The 22,772-nt window shown below is 39.0% G+C and overlaps 2 protein-coding genes and 1 pseudogene across 2 annotated transcripts in view; 2 read left to right on the top strand and 1 right to left on the bottom strand.

Moving 5' to 3' along the window:
* Nucleotides 1–476: 476 nt before the first annotated feature.
* On the top strand, nucleotides 477–2,513 carry LOC126374637 (uncharacterized). The gene has a single exon (XM_050021327.1). The coding sequence runs from the start codon at nucleotides 477–479 to the stop codon at nucleotides 2,511–2,513; it is 2,037 nt and encodes a 678-aa protein (XP_049877284.1).
* A 2,672-nt stretch (nucleotides 2,514–5,185) lies between these two features.
* On the top strand, nucleotides 5,186–16,833 carry LOC126374636 (excitatory amino acid transporter 3-like; annotated as a pseudogene).
* Nucleotides 16,834–17,338: 505 nt separating this feature from the next.
* LOC126374188 (adipokinetic hormone/corazonin-related peptide receptor variant I) overlaps nucleotides 17,339–22,772 on the bottom strand; it is a 108,196-nt gene continuing 102,762 nt past the window's right edge. The window contains exon 8 of the mRNA XM_050020684.1: nucleotides 17,339–22,691. Within this exon, the coding sequence (XP_049876641.1) occupies nucleotides 22,485–22,691 (207 nt within the window). The 3' untranslated portion in view covers nucleotides 17,339–22,484. The remainder of the gene's footprint in view (nucleotides 22,692–22,772) is intronic.

Genomic DNA, 22,772 nt, shown 5'->3' with positions numbered 1-22,772 from the left:
TGTGGGTTCGTGTGTCCACTTGTGCTTCCCATGAAATTACTCTTTCAGAAGATTTGTGAGCAAAAATGTAAATGGGACAGCATATTACCTGAAGATATTACACAATCACTGAAGCAAATCCTGGTCAAGCTCAAGGACATCACGACGGTAAAAGTTTCTAGACATCTCGGAGCTATACCATCAGACGCATCCGCGATATATGAACTACATGGATTTTCAGATGCATCAAAAGATTCGTTTGCTGCGGTAGTGTACTTGAAAGTAATAAGAATAGGAGGAAGTTCAGTATCTTTCGTGATGGCGAAGTCGCATGTGGCACAAAGTAAAGACAAGAAAGAAAAGTGTGTGAATATTCCAAGACTGGAGCTACTTGGGTTCTTGATTATGAGCAGGTTGTTGAAGTATGTGAAGTAAACATAGGCGTACACATACACAAGGAATTTTTATGGACAGACAGCCTTGTCGTACTTAGCTGGATGCGGTCAGATAAACTGCTCCCACCGTTTGTGTCAAATAGAGTCGAGGAGGTCAAAAAGAATTTACCAGAAGCAGTATGGTACTATATAAATACCAAATCGAACCCTGCTGATCTCGCTACGCGACCAGAAAACTGGGAACACAAAAAGGAGTTGTGGTTCAATGGCCCAGAGTTCTTGAAGTTAGACGAAAGCTACTGGCCTAAAGACCGTCTTTATGACAGCCATCACAACACTCTTCTCTCTGTTGGGGAGGGTCTAGTTCAGAGTCCAGGTGAGCAAATAATAGATACAACGAAAAGCTCTGAACAAGAACAACCCAACCAGGACTTGACTGAACTAGATGCACCACCACAAGAAGTTGAGGCAACAAATGAACTCATGTCAAAAATTAAAAAATTGCAAAGTGAATGTTTTGCTGAAGAGTTAGAGGGAAAAAGGACTCATTTAGTCAGAAACTTGGAATTATTTGTGGATGTTGATGGTATACTTAGAACAAGGGGTCGAATGGGTAATACAACGTGGAGCTATGACATGAAGCATCCCATACTTTTGCCTAAAGACGCAGAGCTCACGAGGATGATAATCAAGGAAGCTCATGAAAGTAATTATCACGTTGGAGCCCCTCACACACTCAGCATTCTTCGAAAGAAATATTGGATACCACAAGGGAAGACCCAGGTGTTGAAGGTCATTAAACAATGTTCAAGATGCATAAAACATGGAGGTGGGCCTTACAACCTTCCACCTGCACCACCACTGCCTGCGGAAAGGGTGACGTACAATACTCCCTTTACATATACCGGTGCAGACTACTTTGGCCCGTTGTATGTACTGGACTCCTCGAACAACAAGGTGAAAAGATGGGTGGCCTTATTTACCTGCTTGACAGTGCGAGCCATCCATTTAGAGGTGGTCAAAGACCTAACAGCAGAAGAATGTCTTCTAGCCATTAGGCGGTTCGCAGCAGCCAAAAACACGCCGAAGAAAATATACTCGGACAACGCCACCTATTTCAGGCTAACCAGTGAAGTAATGAAACAACCATTTTGCATCAAGAATTGTATCGAGTGGAAATTCATCCCTCAGCTTGCTCCATGGCATGGAGGATTTTATGAACGCATGGTGGGCTTAGTGAAACACTGTCTGAAGCGTACATTAGACAAACATTTACTCAATGATAGTCAACTGCTCACTATCATCAAAGAGGTGGAAAATGTGGTAAATGCAAGACCTTTAACGAAAGTTGGACCTGAGTTAGAACATATACTGAGCCCTTCTGACTTCTTAAGCTTCGGTAAATGCTTGACCGTAGATTCAGCTGCCGTGGAAATACCGGCTAATGGCACGCAACTGAAAGTCGACCTAATTACAAGCTGGAAAAGAGGCCTTAAGATCCTAGAGGAATTCAAACTTATGTTTGTAAATCAATACCTAGCAAGCCTAAGGGAGAGATATCGCCAGGATCCGAAGCAGCCTAGAATTAAATCACAGCGGGTACCTCACCATGGAGACTATGTTCAGTTAAAGGAAAACAGTAAGAACAGAGACAACTGGAAAGTTGGTAAAATCGTAGAGTTGATCAAGGGCGCTGATGGCGAATGTAGAGTCGCTAAAGTCAAAGTCGACGACTCTATTTTTTCCAGGTCTCTCGGTCATCTTTATCCTCTTGAGGCTGATAGTGAGGAAGGTGATAAACCAGAGCCGGAAGCAAATTTGGAATCTAAAAATAGATATGAAGCTCCGGTACCTGACGTGATCGAACAAGTAAGCCGCGTAAACAGTCCCGTACATGCCTCCGACGTAAATTCGGATGAAATTCAAAGCAGTGACTATCACCTTATGGGGGGCGATAACATGAGCAATAAATATGAGATGATCATTGAGCCAAGTACGTCAGTTGATGATCGAGCAGGGGTGGTTGCTCCTGTTGATGTCCCCATGGACACAAGAGGAAGAGAGAAACGAGGTGCTGCTGTGCGAGCCCGGGAGAAGATCCTGGAGTGGACCAAGCATCTCTTCACCCTGCTGCAATAACTCTCCTTGCTGCCGGGAGTGTCGCGCACAGCGCGAGTTGCCATGTAAAAATACGTCCACTTAGAAGGTGAGTCTTTTGGCGCCAACTGTCAGTCGTTAGCAAATTGACGGCTAGTTAAAAACTGCAGCCCAGAGGCAAAAGGCGAGGACCTGGAGAGGGTGAGTCAGCTACCTCTTGTAAGTCCTTTTTATACTATATATGTGATGTGTCGACTGGTATTCATATGGTGTGGAAATATGATGAGACTGTATTATCGTAGCAGTAAATTTCCATAAATGGTGTCCAATAAAACGCTAGTACAATGTACTTTGAGTAGTGTCTTAGACATGGGGGCGTAGAAATTGGACGGGAGCGAGTATCTCTCGCCCCTAGCGACAGTAGGCTATTAGTTGGAGAAACCGTGGCGGAACTATGGGGAAGGTGGAGGTTCCCGGGGGACCAAAGGTCCCCTGTCCGGCGGGTGCCAGATATTGATCAAGGCTAGCTGTACGACCAGAAGCTTGTGATCTAGGGTGAACAGGAAGAGCGAGACTTAGCGGCAAGGCCACCTGTATCACATTAGTAAGGCACCCGGGTATATGCGATTACTCAGACCGGAGCGAGTCGACTGTATTGTCCGGCCTGACCGATGGCAATAAACATGTGAGAGTAAATATCTTGTTAATGCAATAACAGTCGATTCATGATTCCATACCATGTAATGCAAGGTATAACCTAATTACTCTAGTTTTAACTTTGTTGCTCAACCCAACGTTTTTAGACTTGAACCCAAGGCTATTATCAATATCTAAAAAGGGGGCGACATATATTTTAATTTAGAATTATTATATAATATAATTAACTAATAACTATTTCTATGTTAATAAATATTGTACACCTGAAAAGGTAAACTATAGAGAATGTCATACTATTAGCATAAGTCCTGCTATTTGTTTACCTATAGTTATACAATAAATGCATTTGATTTGATGGAAAATTCCACTTGATATCAACTCAGAATCATGGGCTGAATCATTCATCGAAGTTTTCGTTACGATGTCACTAACACTCTGTATAAGACGGTTTTGATGAGAGATGGTTATTTTTCTAGTGCAGTGTGTGTATGTGTCGTATAATGCCAGTAACTCGGTTATCAACCGGAGGTAATTGAATAATTCGGGATCGCAGCGAGGATGTTCGCGACACAATGCCACTACGAACGTACGGTCACGAGTACTAATATGTATACACTCTGAAACCTTGTCACATTCACTTTTTTGACAAATTAAACTGTAAGTCTCGTCATCACCATCAGCCCGTTAACGACTCCACTGCTGGGGCACGGGCCTTCCCTATGGATGGATAGGGAGATCGGGCCTTAAACCATCACGCGGGCCCAGTGGGGATTGATGGTTATTAACGACTGCTAATGCAGCCGGGGCCAACGGCTTAACGTGCCTTCCGAAACGAGATTAAAACTTTTTTTGTGGTCACCCATCCTATGACCGGACTTTGCGAAAGTTGCTTAACTTCAACAATCGCAGACCGAGCGCGTCTACCGCTGTGCCACCGAGCTCCTCACCGTAAGTCTCATTAAATGTCAAATATGATAGTGCGACAGGGTTTTAAGTGGGTAGGTACATGACATTGCTCATGACAGTACTACTACTACTGTAGCAGTGTTTACGAATGCTCGACATGTTAGACATTACAGCCCTCATATGCTAAAAAGCCGTGAAGAGGCAAAAGTAAATTCCAGAAAAAAACCTGAAAGTCAAAGCGTTTTTCACAGGGTCCGCTTACCTAACCTGACGATTTGACAGGTCCGGTTTTTTAACAAAAGCGATTGCTTGTCTGACCTTCCAACCCGTTGAGGGAAAACCAGCCCAATACAGGTTAGTCACAAACCTCCGAAATACATCTCTCGGGATTGTGGGTTTCCTCACGATGTTTTCCTTCACCGCTGAGCACGTGATAATCATTTATGATCCAAACATGAATACTAATCAATTTAAATTTTATTGCACAGAACTTAATATTAACAAACAGACATACATAACACATGAATACAGTAGAAGCTTGGGCGGCCTTATTGCTGTAGAACAATTTCTTCCAGGCAACTACTACCAAGGAAACAAACTACGTATTAATAAACTTGGACGCGGGATGATACAACAAGAAATTAATAAAAGTACTTAAACTATGTTAATATATTTAATATAAAAATATATAATAAAAAAGTTAATATAATAAATACTCTATACATACAGGGTGTTAGTGACATCGTAACGAAAACTGAGGGGGATGATTCAGACCATGATTCTGAGTTAATATCAAGTAGAATTTTCTGTCGCAAAAATGGCTACATCGAAGCAATTCATCTAAGAAAACAACAATATTGCAGTTTGACATTTGCGCATATAAAAGCAAGTGCGCAATGCAAACAAATGTTAAATAGCAATATTGCTTTCTTAGATGAATTGCTTCGATGTGGCCATTTTAAAACCTTTGGTGCCGATTCCATTACACACTATACAGGGTGTTAGTGACATCGTAACGAATACTCAGAGGGATGATTCAGACCATGATTCTGAGTTAATATCAAGTGGAATTTTCCGTCGCAAAATTCATGTTATTTTTTTAGTTTTATAAAATTATTTTCAATTCTATACTTTTGCGATGGAAAATTCCACTTGATATTAACTCAGAATAATCAGCTGAATCATCCCTCTCAGTATTCGTTACGATGTCACTTACACCCCATACAAGTACATACAGTAGCCATACAAGTAGGTATGGGTGTTAGTGACACTGTAACGAATACTGAAGGGGATGATTCAGACCATGATTCTGAGTCGATATCAAGTGGAATTTCCTGTCGGAGAAGTCATGAAAATTTTAGAGCTTATTTAAATTATTTTCCGTTCCATACTTTTGCGACGGAAAATTCTACTTGATATCAACTCAGAATCATGGCCTGAATCATCCCTCAAAGTTTTCGTTACGATGTCACTAACACCCTGTATATTTTAAGTTATACCTGTCATTTTCTTTTGCGCCGAAAAGGAAAGGGACGGGTAATCGACTGGCATCAAATTTATGGAACACACGTCAATTTTCTTATATTGACTAATAACCCGACAGAATTATAAAGTGTTGTTAAGTTGACAGCACACGACAAAACGGTTGCATATTAGCGAGATGCCGACCTTTTTCAGGGCAGATTACTCCTCGTAACTTCACCACTCACCAGTCAGAACGCACCTATAGAATTTCGTATTCTGATTGTTTGCAAATTGTCTTGATTACTAACTATGCTCATTCTATTTGGGATGACGGGAGTTCAGGTATAAATAGACGTAAGTACCTATATTTAATTTGACTGGCACCTTTGCTCCGGGAACAGTGAGGGGCGGGTTATTTAATGACTAGTTTTTAAGTTTGTATTTGTGACGTATTGTTATATTGATATTTACAATAAAAACTAATAACATTTGACTGGTATTAAAACTAACCTGTGTTTTCCGGGATGTAGATATTACGTACATTTTAAATATTATAATAATCACAAAACTAGATCCATTTATAATGACGTGACCCTCAATTTGCTGCGGTCTGCAGCAAATTCGTAATTTTTTAGAATTTTGCTTGCTCTGTAACATAAAATATAAGTTGAATGACTAGATTGACTAAATCATCATAGTTTGAAATGTTATACAGTATAATAATAACACATAATAATGCACCGGAAGGCTCCGGCCTTCAGTCATTCACGGTCTATGATCGTTTGTGATCGCATAAAGGATTAATCCTCCAATGGGATTAAAATAATATCATACTAGCTTTTGCCCGCGGCTACGCTTGCGTTAAATTCGGGGTAACACGGTTCCCCTTTCCTAATGTATCAAATTTAGCTGCCTGCCTTGAAAACTGGGAAAAGTCCCATATAAAAGCTCATAAAAGAGTGGTTATTTAAGAACATATTTTATGACTTTAATAAATTTCTTTCCTATAATAATGTATACACTTAATTAATGTACGTACCAATGACATGTAGCTTACGTTCCCAATAACGATTTGTATTTGTATATAAATTCACCCCCTTTTTGAAGGGATTGGGAGCAGATATCCAAAAAAATTACGGTTCGCTCCATACAAACTTCCATCTCCCATTTTAGTGAAGGGGGGGGGGGGGGGGGGTTAGAAAGAGACAAAAAGTAGCCATATCTATTTAAATAATCACGTCGAGTCATCGCTCCGTTTTGTCGTGAAAGACGGTAAAACAAACAGACACACACTTTTTTTTTATTTATTGACTTAATTAAACTTTGCTTACTATAGATAAATATTATAATCATATACTTACGCATACTATTTTGTATACTTACATACTTATTAAAGGAAGTATCATCGAAGGATATCATCGGGGCCTTTGTGCCGTGAAAAGATGACGGAAAAGTGACCTTCGACATTTTATAATTACTTCCTTTGGTCATCATTTTATTTTGTCACCATACCACCATACGTTGGATCCCTTCGAACGGATCGGTCTAGAGGAGGATATTTAAATGTAGGGATTTAGGTCACAATAGATCTGTCAAGGTCGCATGATCTCGCGGGCTGTATTCAGTCCGGCCCTCACAACTCTCAAATAATAATACCTGCAGTTGGGTTGCGGTTACATTTTTTTTCTTTGTGTAAGTAATATGAACATGTGATGAGGAGAGATGAAAGGCATACGAGGAAACTGCCCGTGCTCCAATGCATTAACTTCTTTCACCCTAAGGTTGCCTGGCAGAAATTGCTATTTAGCAATAAGGCCGCCTATTGTACTTATGTTTTTATTCGTATGTTTATGTCCTTTATATATGTCGTTGTGCAATAAAGTATTATTGATTGATTGATTGAAACTGATGAGTATGAATGTGGATGGATTAGGGGTAGAGGACCCAAGAAAGAGCGAATAGATTGTGTTCATTGATATGTGTGTGAAGGGTGTGAGTACTGAGACCAATATTGCAGAAAAAGCAATATTGCAATTTGACATTTGCGCATATGTAAGTGCGCAATGCAAACAAATGTCAAATAGCAATATTGCTTTTTTAGATGAATTGCTTCGATGTGGCCATTTTAACCCCCCTGTTGTGCCGACCCTTCTTAGAGTGGGACAAAGGCAGGCAAATGATGATGTCGATGGTTTCCATTGGGCACAATACCACCTGACTATAATGTGGCATCACGACGTACACGCTTCAAAACATCACAGGAAAAACATCGTGAGGAAACCCACATTCCCGAGAAATGCATTTTCGGAGGTATGAGACTCTATTGGGCTAGTTTTTCCGTCGCGGGTTGAAAGGTCAGACAGGCAGTCGCTTGTAAAAAACCGGACCTGTCAAATCTTCAGATTAGGTAAGCGGACCCTGTAAAAAAACGGGATAATGCTGACGTTGTACACGCTATGACGTCACAGTGTGCTAATTCATACAAATTCCATAGTAATTTCGTGTTTTGACGTTTCATCATCACCAGCCCATTAACGTCCCCACTGCTGGGGCACGGGCCTTCCCTATGGATGGATAGGGAGATCGGGCCTTAAACCACCACGCGGGCCCAGTGCGGATTGATGGTTATTAACGACTGCTAATGCAGCCGGGACCAACGGCTTAACGTGCCTTCCGAAGCACGGAGAAGCTCGAGATGAAACCTTTTTTTTTGTGGTCACCCATTCTATGACCGGCCTTTGCGAAAGTTGCTTAACTTCAACAATCGCAGACCGAGCGCGTTAACCTCTGCGCCACCGAGCTCCTCAACAAGTTTTGACGTTTAGTAAAGAGTACCTAACTGATTTGACTAGTTGGAAAGTAGCCTATTGTTTTAAATAGGTATAATTTGTGTTGTTTCCAGGAATGTATTTCCGGAGAATATCGCGCAGGCTACCATCGCCACGTACCGGACGAAGCTCATTTACGACAAAAATGACACCAAAGCCATCAAAGGTGAGAGGAATGCGTATTTAGTTATCTCGCAGATCACTCGTCGGTATTACCCAACGTAAAGCAGTATTTGCTTTACAGTAATTATAACTAGATGTCTGTTCGCGACTGTGTCAGTTATCGCTGTGAGTGCTAACTCCCTTTCAAGTTCATCCATGGCAAGTATCCGATTTTAGACGCGAATAGGTGGCGTACAGACAGATACTTACGCATTCAGAATATTAATTAGTACTTCTCAACATTTTCATCAACAAAATCGTCACTCACTAATTTCATTTGTTTCTTTTTTCTGTAAAGTGTAAGTTTTGAGTATAATGTTTTGTATTGTTATTGTGTGTACGTCCTTTTATAATAAATAAGTTCTTTTTTTTTCTTTCGCCAATTCCAGGTCACCTGGACACGTACAAGATCGAGGGCGACTACCAGAGCGGCAGCAACGTGTTGGGGCTGGTGTGCTTCAGCATCGTCCTGGGCATCACCCTGGGCAAGATGGGCGAGAAGAGTCGCCCGCTGCAGAACTTCTTCCACTGCCTCTCCGAAGCCATGATGATCATCACTGGATGGGTTATTTGGTGAGCTGTGGGTTAAAAAGGCCACATCGAAGCAATTCATCTAGAAAAGCAATATTGCTATTTGGTATATGACAATAAGTGCGCAATGTCCTGATGAGCGCTTCCATCCGTCCTGTTGCCATGGCAACATATTGGACTGGCAAACATCTCGACTCGAAAGAAGAAGAAGAATGTCAACAAATAGCAATATATCTTTTCTAGATGAATTGCTTCGATGTGGCCTTTTTCGGCTCCCTGGTTTTATATCCAGAAATCTTGTGGGTCTGTACGAAAGTAAGAGGATAACTAGCAGCCATTTGTTTATTGGTACCTTCAGACAGCTTATGTATGATTAACTATAACAGCACCGCCAGTGTGACGGGAACCGGATGTCTATTGGTCAAAGCCCTCGATATAATACGCGCCGGCTACGGGCAGACAGCTATAATAGTAACTATAAGAGTTGTTATTTTAACTGGGGTGCCTCAAGGCCTATGATGACTGGCCTAATCATAAAATATTTTGTAAAAATTGCTACTATTTGATTCCATATAAAAGCGAATGGTCACTGACTGACTTGACTCACTCATCAGAAAATCTCAAAAACAACAAGTGGTAGGAGTGTCAAATTTTGCATGAGGGTTCCTTTTAGAACGTAGCGTAGATGCTCACTATTTGTTGGGATTTTATAAAATTAAGGCCCTTAGGGATTAAAAAAGGGTTTGAACGTTTGTATAAAACTTTGTCATTTTTACAAATAGAATCATGACATTTGGTGGTGTGGTAGTGTAAATTATTAACTAACTAACTCTCGGAAGGTTGGTACCGGTTATTACTTACTGATGTAAGTAACTAGTCCTTACATGAGTCATGTCAGGAGCCTTTGGGGGCTCAATAGTAACCCTGACACCAGGGTTGATGAGGTTGGTAATCCACCTCACAACTCACATTAGAGAAGAAGAAGAACTGACTAACGAACACTGCTCAATATTTCCAGGATATCACCGCTCGGCGTGTTTTTCCTCGTAACGGCGAAGATTATGGAGATAGAATCTTTCCAAGAGCTGATCGGGCGGTTGGGCCTTTACTTCATGACGGTACTGCTGGGCCTCTTCCTCCACGGATTCGGGACCCTCAGCATTCTGTTCATATTGACCACCAAAAAGCTACCGTGTCGGTACATCGCCAAGATGGGACAAGTCATGGCCACTGCGTTTGGTACAGCCTCCAGGTACGTATAGGTTTCTCTTGAAATTGCCTATAAGTATACGTAATTTGGGTGGCTACAATTCCTTCTTGAACCTATGGTCTAGGAGTACGAATGGATTTTACTTTTAGTCTAATACTTTAGGAAAATATTCAAAAAATGCACCAGCAAAATTCGTGCAACTTTTATCTTTCTTTCTATTTGCCAGATCTTCTTTTTAGGATGGAATTAATAAACTAATCTCAGCTGAGACTGCCCTCAAGATCATGCTCAAGTCCATGTTTTTAAATAAGAACTGTCACATTGACGTGATCTTGAGGACAGTCTCGAAGCTGTGATTAGTTTATTAATACCACCAATAATAAGAGAACTAAATACAATCAAAGTTTTTTACCACTCAGCAGTGAACACTGGTTATCAATAGTTCTCGATAGGACTGTTAAGAATTGACATCCTATGGTAAAAGATCTATTTTTTTGCTATAAGATTCCACTGGGGCAGGCAATGAAGAGTTTCACTTCTTATTTTCCAGGGACAAGTCGGATTTTGATGGTTTTTCCTTTTGTACGATTAGTTTTATCAATAAATAAATCAATCAATAATACTTTATTGCACAACGACACATACAAAAAAAATTGAGATTTAGTTTTATGTATCATTTCAATTGATTTGTCCCTGGCAAATAAGAAGTTAGTTAGGAAGATTCATCAATCTCATCATCGATTCATCGATTTTCATTTATTGATTGATTCTTCATTGACTCGACTTCCCTTCTTTGCAATTTTCGTGGTCTCAATGTCATGCCATCTCTTACACTGGTATAATATTCTTCCATTCATTTTCTTCCAGTTCAGCGACAATGCCGATCACGATAGGCTGCTGCGACGACATGGGCCTGGACCCCCGGATCACTCGGTTCGTGATCCCCATCGGAGCCACGATCAACATGGACGGCACGGCGTTGTATGAGGCGGTGGCTGCTATCTTCATCGCGCAGCTGAGGAAGGTTGAGATGTCTTTCGGGAAGATCGTCGCTGTCAGGTACAGTTGGGTTTTTGGATTTGTTTCAGCACCAATTTCGTCCTTGTGGTCTCAAGGACACAAGTTCAAGGTCATAAGGACATTAAAATTGTTGAACAACAAAATAAGGGGTCACCTTTTAGAAGGTATTGAGTGTTCCAACATACTTTGAAGATCCTGAAGTATGATGAAGATGTTACTGTAAAGCCCCCCGGCTATCCCTATGGGTGAGGTGTGGTGGGTACCTGGGCCTCATACTACCCGCGCGTTAGCCGGGCAAGTCTAAACATGTATTTTTGTAGCATTACCAAACCTACGATAAACCAGATGCCTGCAGGTAAAAGTCCGAAATTAACGATTATTGAAGGACGATTTGGGCTTTTACCACCATTACTTGGCAACTCTTAGTTTTTACTAGTTAGAGCTTTGGACACAGCAATTTCAAAAAGCAGTAGTTTTTCTTGTTGGATAAATCACACGTTGAAAAAGGGATAAGTTTGACTGCTATATTAAGCTAAGGTGGCTGAGATTTTTCAAATTCAAATTCTCTTTCAATTCTTACTATGCTAGCTTTGCATTCAACAAATAGAAGAAAGAAAAAGAATGTAAAATGTGGAAATTTATTTCCATTCAAGTGTGACAGCAACGGCAGCGAGTATAGGCGCGGCAGGCATCCCTCAAGCGGGGCTGGTTACCATGGTGATGGTGCTGGACACCGTCAACCTGCCCGCTGAGGACGTCTCCATCATCCTTGCGGTCGACTGGCTGCTGTGAGTGTTGTCTTTGAAATTTTTATTTTGAAGAAGAAGAAAGAAGTCTGAAAATGCTAATATCTTTCACCTGTCCAGCACGAAAAGGGTGCTTATTCTGTGTAAAAACAGACACATTTTTTAATTTATTGCAGCTCTGGTTACGTAAAAACAGTGGGGAAAAATGCGTTTTATTCATTCAAGAGACAAAGTAGCTTTTAAATTTTTAATTTGACTTTCCCGTCAGAGCAGGCAAGGGATTATAGCTTTACAGTCTGATCTGCTTAATTTTATGATTTGTTGCTGAATGCACGAATATATTGACACAGCTGCATAGTGTAAGTTCTTTATAACAAACGTTGTATAAACTGATTAAATGAGAATGAAATTAAAATAGGTAGGTAGATATTTGTTTTGTTATTTAAACCTCAATATTTATCATGTATTGTATAATTTCAGTGACCGATTCCGCACCACAATCAACGTGGTGTGCGACGCGCTGGGCGCCATCATTGTGACGTCACTGTCTCAAGGCGACATCGAGAAGTCGCGCGCCGTGCAGAACGACCGCGAGCTTGCGCCGGCGCACGAGCTCACCGAACTCGAGAAGGGCGACCATTGAATGACATATAGGTCGACAAGGATCTCGCTTGGATGACATTGATGGGAGGGCGCTGGTGTGCATCATCTCCATTCTCCATTTATAACAACTGTCAAAAGTGACGTTTTTATAGGATGCGGCGTTAGTTCCGATAGCGGCGTCGTGCCAAACGATCCTTGTCGCTCTATAGCGTCCGACCATTAACGGTTTATAACCGTTCTGTGTTCAAATAACGTTATTCAGCGTTAGCGTTACTTCGTGCCCGGACAATAACGTATTTGCAATAGCGTCTATGTTGTGATTCTTCGATACGTTGGAGTCTTTTGTTATGTCCCCGAGACAAAAATGTCATATCTCTTTATTGATCTGTTTTATCGTTTTATTATCTCCCGTATAGTCATATCATTGTTTTGAATTTAAATTCGCTATTTAGATTAGAATCAAAAATCTATTTAATATACATTTTTCGATGGATTTTGAAGTAGAATGGTAGAGAGTTAAGCCAAATATTTATGGAAGAATGAATAAACGTAACTTTTGAAACTGGAAGAATATTTAAAATGTAGATTTTGTCAATGATGAAGCTATTTGTGTACTAGGGGTCTAAAGAGGCCGCATTTGTAGTTTTCTTTTCTAAAAAGCGAAGTTGCATTAGCGCTTAAAAAGTACCTAAGTACGCTTATGCTTTTTTTAGATGAATTGCTTTAATGTGGCCTATTTAACCCCTCTGGTTTAAAGTTGTTAGAGGTTACGCTATCGGTGTGTTCTCAATGTGCCATTATAGTACTATGGAATTGCAAGCGAGACGATATGAACCTACTTCTACTGTACTTAAAAGCTCTTTCATGATATCTCAATAAGTCATCATAGCTCATTGTGGGTAGTCGGATGTTGAGACGTCGTGGAACGGATTTTGAGCTGGTCATCCTGTGCGCTATTAATAAAACGAAATACGTAATTAATCCTTCAACTCTAGACGAACTGGGGGTTTGAAATGGCTTCTTTGAAGCATCTAAAAAGCAATATTGCCATTGCGCATTAAAAGTAAGTGCGCAATGCCAACAAATTTAAAAAAGCGATATTGCTTTTTAAGATGAATTGATTCAATGTAGCGTTTTTTACCCCTCCCTTTACTACAAACATATTATATTGTGGACTAACCCTAATAGATAAAACATATAAGCGAGCTTCTCCATGACGCGATGCAATTTGTGCGATTTCCGAAGAAAAGACAAACGAGACGTACTCTTTATAAATTATCAAAGCATGCCTATGAAAGTTTAATGAAATAATGAAATGTCGAAGACAACGTCGTCGTAATAGTGCTGGCATTCTAATTCTAACATAGCATATCCATGCGATATTTGATAGCGTCGTGCGATGCGATGTGAGATGGTCTTACTTTTACAATAATGGTAAAATACCCATTGTGAATAAAAAAAGTATTTTATGAATGAACGAGTAAATACAATAATAAAAGGCGAGTCCAATTCAGTTGCACTGTCTGCTAAATAAATTAGTGTTTGTCCATTGTATATCATGTGGATATTTTGGTTGAATGAGGTGGGCAGCTTTGACAAACTTGTATGCTGGACGTCACGTGACGTCATATTGCTATCCTGCTTTTTCTACGCAGAAACAGTGCGCGGTGCGAGTTACATCGAGGGTTTCGAGTAGTTTCGACCAATGAACACAGCGAATGTTATCTACGTCGTATTATTCCTCGTCGTCGTATTGGTTAAAGCCCTCGATATAATTGCACCGCGGTTGCCGTCCCGTGACAGCTGGGGGATTACCAAGTTGCAAACAATAATAGGGTAGTTTCCAACTAGTCAAATCAGTTACTTTTTAATATACGTCAAAACACGAGATGACTTTGAAATTTTTATGAAAAACCAACCTGTCATAGAAAAACGTGATAAAATGTCGCACTTAGTATTACATTTTTCTTTATTAAAATTCTTAAATAAGTTAACGTTTATTGTCACCTTTATATCTGTCTTTATTTAATAATCCCAATTTCATAATTAATCATTGACCTAGGAAACTACCAAATTGACAGTAACAGTGATAAAATAAGATGATATGTCAATCTCATATATTTTGATTACTGTCATTATCTATTCTATTGTCATAATCCTTTACAACTTGTGTAAGGCTCCTGTCTGTGCATTATCGCATTTTGATACTGCAGTTTGTATTTGAGATTTATGACAACATGAAATCCTTAAAACCAAAACAACTCTCCATCTATTTTTGTATGGATGTATATAAACGTAGTTGATGTTCGTTCAATCTATTTTATGTATAAACATGGGAATTGTGCCATAGTTTCATTAAGTAGATGATTTGTATGAACGTTTGTATAAGTAACTATAATTTTGTTGAGTTATTGCATTCCAATTGAAGATTGAGTGGATTCAGTGAACACTAAAGTGTTTTAAAACGTTTTAAAATACTAAATGGTTTTATTTCGATCGTTACAAACGATTTAAAAAGTTTGTTGTTTATTTATGTAACTTGTTTATGAGTGGAGGACAATGTATATGTTAGTTTTTCCGAAATAGTATAACGTAACGTCGGCCGATGTTGGCCTAGCCAAATATTATTATTGTTAAGTGAATGTTAGGCCTAACATTTTGATGGATATTCGTCTTGATAAAAGATTTTAATATTTATAAACGTTTTATTAAGAGTTAATATAATGTATTCGTGTTTATGTAGAGATAGTATTTATGATAGCTCTAGTCCGCATGTGTTACATTGGGGTACCTATATTCTTCTGTGCGGTTACGTATATGAGCCGTTGGGGAACTATTGCGTTGAGTACCTATTGAAAGTGATATATGCGAGCATTATAGTACCTGTAATGTCCTCCATGCCCACGTGGGAATGCTCCAAATCTAAAAGATATATTTCAAAGCTTGAATGACTATTGGTCCGAAATTCGGTAGCATATGTACCTAAACTGGACAGTAGTACATAATTAGAGTTGATATTACTGTTCATTGTTTTACTTGAGTTCATAAAAGTAGCAACAATGTTATTAATTGTCAGAACAATAATATAATAAATACATTTCATAATATTTTATTAACGTTGCTTAAATGCGTTATTAACGCCATATAGTTTCGAAATAGTAACAAATTCGCTTTTCCGAATGAATGGACTACCACCGAGTTTAGGTAAATATGCCACAGAATTTCCGACCTAGGTATATTGATGACTCTATCGAACATGTCTAAAAAGGCCACATTCAAGCAATTTATCTTAAAAAGCGATATTGTTATTTGACATTTGTTGACATTGCGCACTTACGTCAAACTACAGTTTTGCTTTTCAGATGAATTGCGTCAATGTAGCCTTTTAGATCCCCAGATTCTTATAACAACAAGAACTGACAATATGAACAGTCAAGCTATATCAGTAAGGCTATGTATTATGTGTTAAAATGCTTGTTGTGTTAGTGTAGGCGCCTAGGACCTACATTTCCGGAACAAAGAGCGTTTGCATGTTATTTTCATTAAACCAGAAATTATTAGGATTACGTATCAGGGTAAAAATATATCGAAATATCCCCATTACATATCTAGTATACGCTGTTTGTGGTTTATGCGGTTATTATTATCATTAAAACAATTTTTACTGGGTTCTTACCGCCTTAAATCAGGGATGTGAGACTCCCGATATTTTGAAATTGTTGAAAGTGTCATATTTAGTGATATGCCGTTCCCGGGAATCTTCCCTGTATGGGAATGTCCCGTTGTAAAATCTCTTTAATATTAAGAACACTGGCTACTTTACTTTTTCAAATTGTTAATTCTTGTACTCTAGTTTTATCTGCCTAAAAGTTAGGTAATAAAGCTCTTATTACTTAAGTTTTTCGTCTTTTTACTACTGAGAAAGTTCCCAAATCATATTCCTGATTAAGCGCGGTAAGAACCCGGTAAAAAGTGTCTTGAATAACCACCTAGGTACATAATATGACAATATTTATCACAATAATAAATCAAGTCAGTATTCTTATATTCTTTGTATCTGTCCTGTCCAAAATAAAATAAATCTTAAACTGAAGCACAATTTATTCCAAATCTGACCAAATGTATATTAACAATAAGTACAATTACGAAGCTCATTTTACTGAAACTTCTAAATATTTCTCTATAAATGGATATAGTTGGATGTTAATTATTTTAATAAAGACTTATTGTGTCTACATGTCTTATTTTTTTGGATCTATAATGATCCTCACCTAATAATACATTGGTTCGGTTTTTGTGACCTAGGTGGGTTTAAAAAGGCCACATTGCATCAATTCATCTGAAGAAGCAATATTGCTATTTGACATTTGCGCACTTACTTTTATACGCGCACTTACTTTTAGACCCCCAGGGGGGTTAAAAAGGCCACATTGAAGCATTTCATCTAAAGAAGCAATATTGCTATTTGAAATATGCGCACTTATTTTTATATGCTCACTTACTTTTAGACCCCCGGGGGAATTAAAAAGGCCACATTGAATCAATTCATCTAAAGAAGCAATATTGACTATTTGAGATTTATTGACATTACGCACATAACTTTTATATGTGCAAATGTCAAATTGCAATATTGCTTTATAAATTAATTGTTTCGATGTGGCCTTTTTAACCCCCCAGTTTGTAATAAAAACTGGTGAAGATATAATATACTTAGTTACACAGAGAAGTAAACAAGAAACAATTATTTGATTCTTTTATTGAAAAACATAATTAAACTCACAAATTAATAGTAAAATTTGGTATAAAAGTATTTTTCTTTGCATTCACTGAGCTTATCGCCTCACAGCCAAGGTATGCTATATAAAACCGCGTGTCATCGGGAACCTGTCGATTGTAAATTAAAAATGGCCACCCTTTGACTTAACTCGACTTCGAGCTTTTTATTGATGCATATTTTCATATTCTGTAGATGTTTTGACAACCATAAAAGATAATTTAACAGTTTCTTCATAATTAAAATTTACGTAACAATAGAGATGGCGCTGCAAAGAGTTTTCTTCGTTTAACATTCTAATTTCATGGATAACAGACATGCATCTTTTATCTTTGTTTTTGGGTACGAATGATGACCCTTTTTATTACACCCAGGCACGATTAAACCTTCCACCCATTACTATTCTGTACATAATTCTACACGTATCTGATCCAGATGTTAAGCAACTTTTTTTTTATATATATGCCTCTGCCTTTACATTATATTTTTGAATAATTATGTAGCCCGAGTAATGAGAAAATAGGTAATTATCACGTTAAATCTCGACAGCGTCATCTACATTATTTTTGGTAACGTAGCCTGGAAAGTTATTCATTTGTATTACGTACCTGTACAGTCATGAGCAATATAATGTACCCACTTTAGGAATCTGTCGCACTAACATATTTGATTTTTAGTGAGACTTACAGTTCAATTTGTCAAAAAAGTTAATGTGGCATGGTACCAAAGTGTATACATATTAATGCTCGTGACCGTACCTATGTATTGTCACACCCCGGACACTCCAAACAAAAATCTAATTCTTACCACGTAAGTGCGACTGAGACAAATACCACAGCGCTCCCTGTTACTCCTTAGAGGCTTACAGCCATTTAAGATTAAAGTAACACCCAGAGGGGGTGAGGTTGGCACTTGATACGAATGGGTGCGGGGCGGAGATTTACCGTTTTATTAGTGTTAATTCCTTTAAACACCATCTAATTTTATTTTAAGTTATATCTGTCATTTTCTTATCCGCCGAAAACGAAAGGGACTAATCGACAAGCATAAAATTTATGGAACACACGTCAATTTTAAGCACCAATCTAAAACAACCGTCTAAAAATTTTACATTGGCCAAACCGACAGAATTATGTTGACAGCACACGTCAAACAGTTTGCATACCAGCGAGATACCTTTTTGATTCGCCCGGGTTGTTCATTCATTTACTCATTCTTCCTAAAATTGGGAGCTGTCAATGACCCATCCCTTTGCTTTGCGGCGGATAAGAAAATGACAGATATAACAATGTAAAATTAGCAGGTGTCTGCAGGAATCGGGGCCATTCTTAACACAAATAAAGATTAGCTAAAATACAAAAGAGGTAACCCATAATGGACACGCGATTTTAAACTAATTAAATTAAAATAAACCAACTTATACGACTCAATAATTATGTATAAAGAAATTCATAAATTCGTTGCTGACTTTGCAAAATGACGTAAGTACTTGCATTTTTTGGAAAAAATAATTTGTGTCTCATTGACAGGTGCAGAAGGTGCAAATCAGATTCGCCAAAAATCTGATACGTCAGTTAGCGACGTCAGCGATGAATTGATAAGTAACAAAAAACAACCTCTTGCAAATAAACAACAGTAGCCGTGGCATGCTGGCCACGAAATGCACGCAACTTAATAAATGAGCCTTCTGGGTCAAAGATAAGTTATAGAAGCCAGGCTAATACGTTCAAAAATAAATCTTCTTTTAAGGAACTATTAAATAACAATGAGTATGACGTGTCGACATCGTTTATTGATGACGTCATTTTGTATACTCATACACAAAGACAGTATTTCGTAAAAAAGTATTTACTTCATTTGACTAGGTTGTTTTCTAACAAATTTTATTAGTTCATTTATTGATTCGCTCTGATTAATTGATTAATTCTTTCAAATATTTTTCCTCTCAGACGACGCCCTGAGCCGAGGTTCGCGCCCAACTGGGCACCCTCAGGCCTGTTGTCTGAAACGTTGTACCGGGTGAGAGCCTTCAGCGCTCCCCATTTGTCCGGCCAAGTAGTTAATGCCATCTGCGGCAAATCTACAATAAGTCACGGCAAAAAAAAAAATTGATTCGCGTTCGTTACGCGGATGGCATACTACGGCTACAAGAGTGATTGGTATCAAAATACCTAATATGCGGACATTCGTCTGTCAGTCTTATTTACAATAAAATATATAGGTATAAATATTCGTAATAACTTTGGAATGACGATTTTCACAAAATGGAAAAATAATGAGTATTCTAGTTTAAAATTATTTAACTACATGAGGCTAGGAATTAGTCTAGGTTCTTTAATACGCCATAAATCGCGTCCACAATCCCTAATGGGGTGGGTAGAGCTACAAATAATCAGAAGATTCTTTGCAGCTACTTCTGATACGAAGCCCTAATAGTATTTTTAGTAGTAGTAGCTTCGTAGTAATTACGATAAGGTTTTAGTCTTTTTGGATATAATTTTGTACCATATAGCTGCAAACGTTAAAAACACTTCCAAACCCCAAAACTTGCGGACGGTGCGCATGCGCGGGATTGTATACATGGTGTCAGTGACGTCGAACCGAATACTGGGGGATAATTCAGACCATGATTCTGAGTTAATATCCAGTGGAATTTCCTTTCGGAAAAGTCATGACTATATTTGTGTTTTTTTAAATTATTTTCAGATCCATACTTTTGCGACGGAAAATTCTACTTAATATCAACTCAGAATCATGGTCTGAATCATCCCTCAAAGTATTCCTTATGATGTCACTAAAACCCTGTACTGGACCCGTATTAACTACGCGAACATATGAACAAAAGTCTCCAAACTTAGGCAAGTTGCTAACGATTAAAAAACAGTAATTTTTAATTTTATTTTATATACATTTTAATCGATTACACTGTCATTTACTTCCGACATGCGTAAATGTACGATAAGTCACGTCGAGAAAAAACTGTCGGTTATCGTAATCGTTTGCAACTTGCCTAAGGCTGCGTTTCCATTGACGCGGAGCTGTGCGGAGATGAGTGGAGATGTGCAGGAATGGACCAATCACCGTGAGGGAGAGAGTAACAGAGCGTCTTCGTTTTTCGCTCTCTCGAACGCTGTGATTGGTCAAATCTCCGCTCTTCTCCGCCCATCTCCGCGTCAGTGGAAACCCGGCCCCTAGTTTCCCTAGAATAATTCCCAGCCATCACAATCTTATGCTAATGTCACATTATAGGAATGTCGCAGTTTAACATTCAACATCTATTAAGCCGGTGGCAGACCAAGGGCTAAGGTAAGATTCTTCTTCTATCGTGTGGGTTGTGAGGTGGTGTCAGGGTTACTACTGACCTGCCGAAGGCCCCTGAAATGGGTCATGTAACGACTAAGTACTAACTTACATCAGTAAGTAGTAACCGGGACTAACGGCTTAACGTGCCTTCCGAAGCACGGATCATCTTACTTTCGGACGATCAGGTGATCAGCCTGTAATGTCCTACAACCAAACTAGCGATCACAAAGTTATTTTCGTGATGTGTCTCCACCGGGATTTGAACCCGGAACCTCCGGATCGTGAGCCCAACGCTCAAACCACTGGGCCACGGAGGCCGTTATTGATATTGATTGTATTGTATTGTGGCTTTCGTAGCCTGAAATAAATGGTTTAATATTAAGCTTAAGGTAACTTAGCTTAGGTCTAGGTCTGCAAACGGCATTAGTCTAGAAAATTTAGCGTCAAAATGGCGGGACCAATAGTTTAATGTTAAAATTCGATATTGTTAGATTTAGTACTCTTTAAGTACTATTCGGTACCCAAAAACGAAAAAATCTAGTAAGTACCTTTCTTATTTAAAAGATATACAGTCATGAGCAATATAATGTACCCACTTTAGGACTCTGTCGCACTAACATATTTGACATTTAGTGAGACTTATAGTTGAATTCGTCAAGAAAGTTAATGTGACATGGTACCAAAGTGTATACTATTAATGCTCGTGACCGTACACGTTAAATTGTGGTTCCGCCATTTTGACGCTAATCTAGAAAAAGGCATGGCACAAACTTTACGAACTGACTGACTTCTTACTCTATACATCCCAGATATGTCTCAAAACTATTTTAAAGCTTCCTTTGCACATTTAGGTACCTTATATGTTTATAAGAGATTCTGACATATTTTAATCATACTTATTATAGTACGTCTACAGGACGACATGCGACCAGCGGCTACGCGGACAGATCAATTACTACACTTTTCTTGAATTGTTGCCAACAGCGGATTGATTGCGTTGGTTCCACACAAATCTATTCCGCAAGTCGTTTAGCTTTTTTTTTAATATAATAGGCTCGCGTTTGACCACAATCTCACCTGATGGTAAGTGACTATGTGGTCTAGGGTGGATCACGCTTATATAGCAAATGCCTATTCACTCTAGCCTTGAAGACTCCCAGATTATAACGAGTCGGAAAAACAGACGACGGCAGACAGTTCCAGTCCTTTGCTGTTCGCATCAGAAAGGAAGAAGATAAGAATGATATGCCCGCCGACGCGACGTCCAGTTGTCCGTAGATGGAATGGAGCTCGCGGTTGGAGTTGTAAAAAATTGAGGCATGACGCTATTTACTATGCTTTCTGTCAATTATTCTTACTTCGAACTTCATTTTACCTACTGACACTAAGTACTGCCTTACAGTAGGGCGCTGTACATTCTCCTCTTTGTTGACATAAAGCGTAAGGTTCGAGAAGTGAAGAGGAGTGATAATTTAAAAAGTTATGCTCTCAACAATTCGAATCACACAAGCATTAGACTCTTAATATCTACAAAGCTATATTCACATATAACATCGCTTTTATAACTCACTGTAAAGTTATATTTACAACTTGCCTGAATATAAAAACGTATTTTTGTCATTTGTCACTTCACTTGAGAGTCGTTTCACTGGTTCACTAGTATATCCGTATAGCGCTATCCCGTTTTAACAGGATCCACTAATTTGAAGATTAAACAGGTCACTGTCGTTACTATAAGATTTCGTGTTCGAATATAGCGTCGTGATCAGTGAAATTGTGCTTGCACCGGCGCCGGCGACGTGCCCTCCGCTACACCATGCCATTTGAGAAGGTGTTGTTGTTGTTGTGATAGTGCTTCTGGGAGCCGTTGGAGGCGTAGGCAGAGTCTCTGCGGCTTTGTCGCTCGCTGATCACTGAGCTACGCGCCCGCGCTAGGGTTGCCGCTGATATTTCCATGGATTCTCCGTATGGTAAACGGGAGCCGCGCCGCATGCTGCCGCCGCGACATCGGGTCGTCTGGGAATTAAGTTACATATTTTAGCTTCCAAGATCAAGATAAATTACAACGAGTAAAAAAGTAAAAATCGCGAGACTAGT

Source organism: Pectinophora gossypiella, chromosome 17, assembly GCF_024362695.1.
Source record: "Pectinophora gossypiella chromosome 17, ilPecGoss1.1, whole genome shotgun sequence".
Classification (NCBI taxonomy): domain Eukaryota; kingdom Metazoa; phylum Arthropoda; class Insecta; order Lepidoptera; family Gelechiidae; genus Pectinophora; species Pectinophora gossypiella.
This window is presented reverse-complemented; position numbering and strand designations above follow the sequence as displayed.